The sequence below is a fragment of the Mesoplodon mirus genome, assembly GCF_964341445.2.
Source record: "Mesoplodon mirus genome assembly, chromosome: 15".
Classification (NCBI taxonomy): Eukaryota; Metazoa; Chordata; class Mammalia; order Artiodactyla; family Ziphiidae; genus Mesoplodon; species Mesoplodon mirus.
Window position 1 is genome coordinate 1,832,366 of NC_138991.1, and position 7,267 is coordinate 1,839,632.

Sequence of the window (7,267 nt, forward strand, 5' to 3'; positions counted from 1 at the left end):
GTGGTTCCGCCCGGCCCCGCCCCGGCGCGCGCGCACGTCCGCTCGACGCCTCCTGACGCCGCCTGACGCCTCCGGACACCGCCTTACGCTGGCAGCGCAGTCGCCGGCGCTGGGGGCGGGCGCGCGGTGCGGGCGGAGGGTCGTTGTGAATCGCGGCCTGCGCGGCCGTGAGTGTGCGCTTTTCCCGGTCCTGATCGCGTCTGCCCGCCGGCATGAGCTACGACCGCGCCATCACCGTCTTCTCGCCCGACGGCCACCTCTTCCAAGTGGAGTACGCGCAGGAGGCCGTGAAAAAGGGCTCGACCGCGGTGAGCGGGGAGGCCGAGCTCCGGGGGCAGGCGGAGGCCCGGGCGGCTGGGTGGGGCCCGGGCGCGTCTTGCCGACCAGCTTCCCTGGGATCCGCGCTGACGGGCGCGAGGTGGTGCGGGGCTTGGGGCGGCACGATGGTGTGGGGCGCACTCGGAAGCCGCGACGTGGGCGTCTCTGCGGGGAAGGGGCGCTGCGAGCCGCGTGCGGGAGACGTGAGGACAGGCGGGGCGGCTCTCCGGGCGCCGGCTTCCACGTCCGGGCGAGCGGGGCGGCTCGTGGCTCGGCAGGCGTTCTGCAGGCCGCTGGCTTCGGTGCCCCGCGTCCGTGTCCGGAGCCGTGCGCGCGCCTGGCGCCGACGCCATCTTGGCGGGGGCCCTCGCGTGGACCTGGGGGGCTGGGGGCCGGGCGGGGCCGGGGCGCGGGACTCCGAGAGGCGGGGCCCGCCCCTTGCCCGCTCAGGAAAGCTGCTTAAGGGAGTAAGTGACTCCGCGAACTGTGTCTGGACAGCTCCCAGGTAGCCAACTACCCCCCAACCCCCGCGGAAAGCAGTTGCCCTCAAAGTCCGGGTCGGCCTCGAGAACAAAGGGCGGCCGGTGTCGGCATCAACCCTGCAGTTCCCGGGCCGCCGGCGCGGCGGGCAGGCTCCGTCTTGGGTCCAACTGCTGAGTCCTCCACCCCTTTGGTCACTGCGCCAGACCCATGTCCCGTTGCACCCGAGCGCGCCTCTCATTTAGACCAGTGCTTCAGATATAATAAATACATGCTGTCCTCAAGACACATGTCAGTTTGCTGATTGGTCAAAATGGATGATGGTTTATCTTTTATCTGGTGTTTTAGAGGTTTGAGTGGGCAGAGAGAAAGCACACACGATTCTGTAAATTTTGAAGTGTTTTTCGTTTCTTGAATCTTTTTTGAAATTAAGGCCCCAAATACATCTTGTGACCTGCCTCAGCTTAAAGACTGTTGGGGTCAGCTGACACCCCCATCCCCATACTACCGTGGGTCAGCCAGGGTTAACCTGACTGTCTCTGGGCCTGGCCTTCTTTCCCTTGGGAAGTTTGAAGACCGTGGAAGACAATTCACGAGAAAGCTCCTTGAAATCTGAAGCACTGCCAACCAGTGCTTCTCTGCACCCCACGTGGAGACTTATAGAGGTAGAGGCTGGGGCGATGCTAAACATCCCACAGTGCGCAGGGACAGCCCCTCACATTGACGAATTAGCTGGTCCAGGTTCCTGTAGGGCAGAGGCTGAGAGACCCTGCTCTAAACTAAGAGAAGAGGTTGCTTTTCCAAGTGATTGTCTCATCTGTGTCTGCTGCTGCTTCGATTGAGGGGTTTAACTGGCAGTCAGTGACTTTTCCCCCCCATGTTTTTAATACATTTTTCTCCGTGCTAGTGTCAGCCGTAAACAGAGAGCCATGGGCCTCCCAGTAATACTTGACACGTTGTCCACCTGATGCCATATCAGGCACTTCCCCACCGCTGTGCACATTGGTTTCAGAAGTGCAGGAGGGGGGAGTGCCTTGGCGGTCCAGTGGTTCGGACTCGGCGCTTTCACTGCATGGCCTGGATTCAGTCCCTCATTGGAGAACTAGGATCCCACGAGCCTCGTGGCCAAAAAAAAAAAAAAGTGCACAAGAGAGGGGAATGTTTTGGTATAGTTTTACAACCACATCAACACTGCTTTCAGGACACCTGACTTCATTGTTAGGGACTCACACTCAAGCCTTCCAGAGACTCTTTGATTCACTGGGTTGAAATGACACGTGTACGCATACACAGTGATAACAATTATTCCTTAGTTGTGCTGTAACTGAAACTACGTGTCAGTATTTTAAGGCACAAGACAAGGCACCTAGATTGTGATACCTGGACTAGCTCTGCCAAAAGTGGGTCGAGACCCACGGTGTGCAGGGTGTGCGCGCCACCCCGAGGGTGTTCACAGGACCACGTTAGCATCTGCTGTTAGTGCCCTGTGCCTGGTGGCAGAACCTCGTGCCAGCTCCTCAAGTGCAGTGTTGCCATTTATTGAAGGTTGGTGTCCGAGGAAGAGACATTGTTGTTCTTGGTGTGGAGAAGAAGTCAGTGGCCAAACTGCAGGATGAAAGAACAGTGCGGAAGATCTGTGCTCTGGACGAGAATGTCTGCATGGCATTCGCGGGTAAGTCTGGGGCCCGTGCTGTATTTCTTGGTCTCCTGGGACAGTGCTCTGGAGGTTAATCTGGGGGAAGGGCTATTGAGGGACGTGAAAGTTGGGTAACCTGAAATCATTCAAAAGAAAGGGCTGGGGCTTTCCTGGTGGCTCACTGGTTGAGTCCGCCTGCCGATGCAGGGGACACGGGTTCGTGCCCCGGTCTGGGAGGATCCCACATGCCGCGGAGCGGCTGGGCCCGTGAGCCATGGCCGCTGAGCCTGCGCGTCCAGAGCCTGTGCTCCGCCACGGGAGAGGCCACAACAGTGAGAGGCCCGCGTACTACAAAAAAAAAAAGAAAAAAAGAAAGAAAGAAAGGGCTGGCCTTCAAGAAGAGGGCTGGCCACAGTTGCAGGGGGAGGTCCTCCCCAGGAGGCTGAAGCATAGGGGCCAAATGATTAAACACCCCGGGATGAGGCGCCGTGCCGCCGCCTCCATTGCTGCTGGCAGGAGAAAGGTCAGCTGTCACGGCTGACTGTGCGCCCGGCAAGTGGGGAGCGCTGGCAGCACCCTGCTCTCGGGACGCGCCGTACGTTCTTGCACTTCTGGGTTTTCATTCATTTCCTTCCTCAGCGGGGAGGTCAGTTTACCTAAACTAGAGATGGACTTGCGTTGTCAAAAAATTAGCGTGTTTACAGCCTGTGTAAATACACACAGCTCCTCGTACACGCAGCTTTCTCAGAGAAGCTCACAGAGGCTGCTGGTTCCGCTGTTGGTCACTCAGAATGGTCTCGGTGCTGGGTATCAGAGGACCGGCCAAGGGTAATTGCTGTCCACTCATGTGATTTGCGCTGGCCTCGACGATTGGCCGGACGAGGGGTGGCTCAGGGGGAGCTCTCTTTGTGTTCGTTGCAGGCCTCACTGCTGACGCAAGGATAGTCATCAATAGGGCGCGGGTGGAGTGCCAGAGCCACCGGCTGACCGTGGAGGACCCGGTCACCGTGGAGTACATCACACGGTACATCGCCAGTCTGAAGCAGGTGGGTGTGTCTGCCTGCCGTGGCTCGGCTAGTTAGGAGCAGTCGCTGCTCTGTCGTGGCGTGTCCTGCCGCATTACCTCACGTGGCCGCACACATCACAGTGGGGAGATTAGGAGACCATACCTGTTCCACGCACGTGGTCCTAGCCTTGACTTCTGTGTGTAATTTTACCATCATTTATCCTTTTAAGTGGCATTTGTTGTGTTCTTATTTAGTGGCATGGGGCAGTCCAGATTCGTATTTCCAGAGGGAAATGATGTAGTTCTTGTCTTGTCATTTTGAACGATCAGTCACCAAGCAGCTGGGAGGGGGCTGAAGGCCATGCCCACTCTGGTGAAGTCTTAGTCACCTGTGAACCAAAACGTGTGGCCAGGTCGCCTCTGCTGTCAGAGTAATTCCAAGTAGCCCTTAGCTGTGCTTCATGATGCGATTCTGGTCTGAGAATGGAAACGCAGCAAGAGGAGGAGGAACGCTGAAAACCACGGGCTCCTTTCATTTCTCACCGGAACTGCAAATAACCTGAACGTGGGCTTAGTTTATTTTCATCCCTTCATTAACAGCTGCTTGGGACATGTGCATTTTACTCACGGCAGGTTCTGGGGGGCCTTCGTGCCAAGGCAGCAGTGTCACCGTGTCTCTTTTTCCACTAGCGCTACACACAGAGCAACGGGCGCAGGCCGTTTGGCATCTCTGCCCTCATTGTGGGTTTTGACTTTGATGGTACCCCCCGACTCTATCAGACTGACCCCTCGGGCACGTACCATGCCTGGAAGGTGAGTCCCTGTCAAAACAGAGGGGCTTTGTTTTGGGCCATCTTGCCAGTAGAAGCAGCTTTGGAGGCCATTGGGACCTTGAGCTGGCCTAATCCTATAGATAGCTGTGTACACATACACAAGTGTGTCCGCGACACACTTGTCACATGGGACCTGAGAAGTCGTTAAGCGTTGCTTTTTGGGAGGAAAGGACAGCGAGGTGTAAGGATACGCGGCATAGTCAAGTTGCCCGCGTTTCTTTCAGTAGAATCCCTTTCTTGGTAGGAATCAGCACCAACTCCAAATAGCCCTTTGCAAAAAGAAGCCTTGGGGCAGGGCCTGGAGTACAGGCCCGCCTCCCACCAGGCTGCCACTCACCATAGCACATGGGAGCAGGGTGGCACTGGCTGGGCCACGGGAGTGGCGGTGGGGGGTCGTTTTCTTGGGCTGGCTCTGGATTGTCATACTCTGTGCCGTGTAACACCCATCCCTGTTTCAGGCCAACGCTATAGGCAGGGGTGCCAAGTCAGTGCGTGAATTTCTAGAGAAGAATTATACTGACGAAGCCATTGAAACAGACGACCTGACTATTAAGCTGGTTATCAAGGCCCTCCTGGAAGTAAGTCTGTGTTTGAAATATGGGCGATATGTTGAAGACGCGCACGCCGTGGTGGTGGTACTTGGGCTGGGCAGAATGGAGCCGCTGATGTGTGGGCAACGAGCTGGTGAGGGTGCCAACCGTAGCACCAGGCACTGCTCTGGGGCTGTATCAGCTCCTCATACGTCTGGGCAGTCCAGGCACTGAGAGGCTAGGTGGCTTGCCCAAGCGCTCAGCCTTTCTGAGGCTTGAGCTACTGCTATAGAGTCAGGGACTTAAGAAGCGCTGGGAATAATGGGTGGAAGCCATCCTTAGGGGTGCTAGGGGGTGAAGCCAAAGAGGCAGAGGGGGTCCAGACGTCCGGGCTTAGTGGTGGGAAAGGCTGTGAACAGATGGGAGGGCCGTGAGCATACCTGCTGTGCAGGAGGAGGGACCAGCAACCCCGCCCAAATCCAGGTGCCTCAAGACAGGAGGGTATCGCAGAGGACTGGCCACATCAGTGTGCAGCTAGGACACACGCTTTGGGTACTGGGACCCCAGTGTCGCACCGCCTCCCCTTGGTGTGGCAGTGCTGGGTTCAGGCTCACAGGGCACATAAGGGCGCTGTTTGGTCTTGAGGTGGGTGAGGCATCTAATGCTCTTCTCTCCCCTCCCAGGTGGTTCAGTCAGGCGGCAAAAACATAGAACTTGCTGTCATGAGACGAGATCAGCCCCTCAAGGTAATCACCGAGTTGGTTTGCTGTCCTTACCTATGGAGTTTCCCAGTGGTCAGGGCAGGGGTAGTGCACGTTCAGGACCATTCTGCTGTGGCTTTAGCCCCGAGAAAGGTTCTTTCCAAGGATCTCCACAAATGAGTCGAAAAGAAAGCATTCGCGTGCTGAAAACCTCAGCTGTACACGTTTGCTTCTGCTTTATAATTATCACGTACACATCAGTTCCAGCTTGTTCCCTGGGTCAGGCACATGTGGCCTTGCTTTCCTGTAGAAGCAGCTGGAAGGGGCATCTGGGGCCTATGTTCGGGGGCCCTTGTGTGGCTAACCATACACTGTTCCTTTGATAGATTTTAAATCCTGAAGAAATTGAGAAATATGTTGCTGAGATTGAAAAAGAAAAAGAAGAAAATGAAAAGAAGAAACAAAAGAAAGCATCATGATGAATGAAATTTTGCCTGTAGCGATTTTTAAATTCAAATCATGGCTGATTTTCCAAATGACACGTAGGCATTTCTATCCCATTTATCCATACTGTCCAAGTGTCCTACAATAAACTTCCCTGTTTTTTAATCTTTCTTTTAGGGGTTAATGTATCCTTTAGCTGTACTGATAGCTCTTTAGAAAGCTTGCTCGCCTTGGGTCTCTGGAGCAATTCCTTCCAGCCCCTCGCCAGGCTCTAAGACAAGGCAACGGCCGAGTGGGGCTCCTCCCTTGGGGTTTGTGGGAAGGCTTTACGGGGTCCACACTGCTGTAGACAGGTGCTGTGGTTGTAGAAACTCAGGGTTTCTCCCATTCAGGAGTTCTGAACAGAATGACTTTCTTCTTAGGCCTTTGTTCGAGTCCTTAATGAATGTATGATGTCAGGACGCGAGGACAAACTGCTCAGTTTACATCTTGAGCTCATTTTGCAGAGCAGTAGCTGTGGAACTTGTCTTGAATTTCTGGTTCTAGTAGATCAAGTCAACACTCCTCCTGTCTCTAACCTTAAGGCTTCTGGTGCTGGCTATTTCCTACCCTCCCTCACACTTTAGCCAGAAAGATTACCCTTCTTTTAGCTTCCGGTCCACAGCAGGGTGAGTCATGGTCCTAAGATTTGCCTTTACAGAAAAATCCTAACCACCCTTCTCCTGCACAACTCTGCTGCTTCTCATGAGGCCCTGCCGCCAGCCCTGGTGATGGCATTGCTTTTTGGCTTCCTTTGCCCCAGGAGAAATCACAAAAGGCTTCTTAGAAGAGTCCTTGGGCTGGTTGTCTCTTCCAACCACAGTGGTTGGTAGGACTCCAACGCCAGGGCTCTGCTCTCTGTCTACAGCTTCTCTTGTACTGGGTTCGCATTCAATGGCATATATATGTTAGGCTTCTGAAGAGGACTAAAGCGTATCCCTGGCGGTCCAGTGGTTAGGACTTGGGTGCTTTCACTGCTGAGGGTCCAGCTTCAATCCCTGGTAGGGAAGCTAAGATCTCATAAACCACACGGCGCGCAGCGCGGCCAAAATAAATAGGGGTAAAGAGGCCCAGATACGTTTTAAACTTAGCCTAAAGTGTCTAATCGTCACAATGACTCAGTTTAAAGTTTTAATAGCAAGGTTAGTCATAGGTGGTAAACTGTGACAACTATATTTAGAATCTCTAGCAGAGAAATACCTGTTTAGCCTGAGTGCTGTGTCACCTACCTAGTTTAGAATTAGTGCTAAGGCCAGTTGCATGTGGCAGGTCAGCTATGA

General features: G+C 54.7%; 1 protein-coding gene across 1 annotated transcript; it reads left to right on the forward strand.

Annotated features, from left to right (window-relative positions):
- Window positions 1–79: 79 nt before the first annotated feature.
- PSMA7 (proteasome 20S subunit alpha 7) lies at window positions 80–6,118 on the forward strand. Its single transcript, XM_082644798.1, has 7 exons — window positions 80–308; window positions 2,344–2,470; window positions 3,356–3,480; window positions 4,131–4,253; window positions 4,732–4,851; window positions 5,487–5,549; window positions 5,891–6,118. Exons 1-7 carry the CDS (start codon window positions 213–215, stop codon window positions 5,981–5,983), a joined length of 747 nt encoding a protein of 248 aa, XP_082500924.1. The 5' UTR covers window positions 80–212; the 3' UTR covers window positions 5,984–6,118.
- Window positions 6,119–7,267: the final 1,149 nt, after the last annotated feature.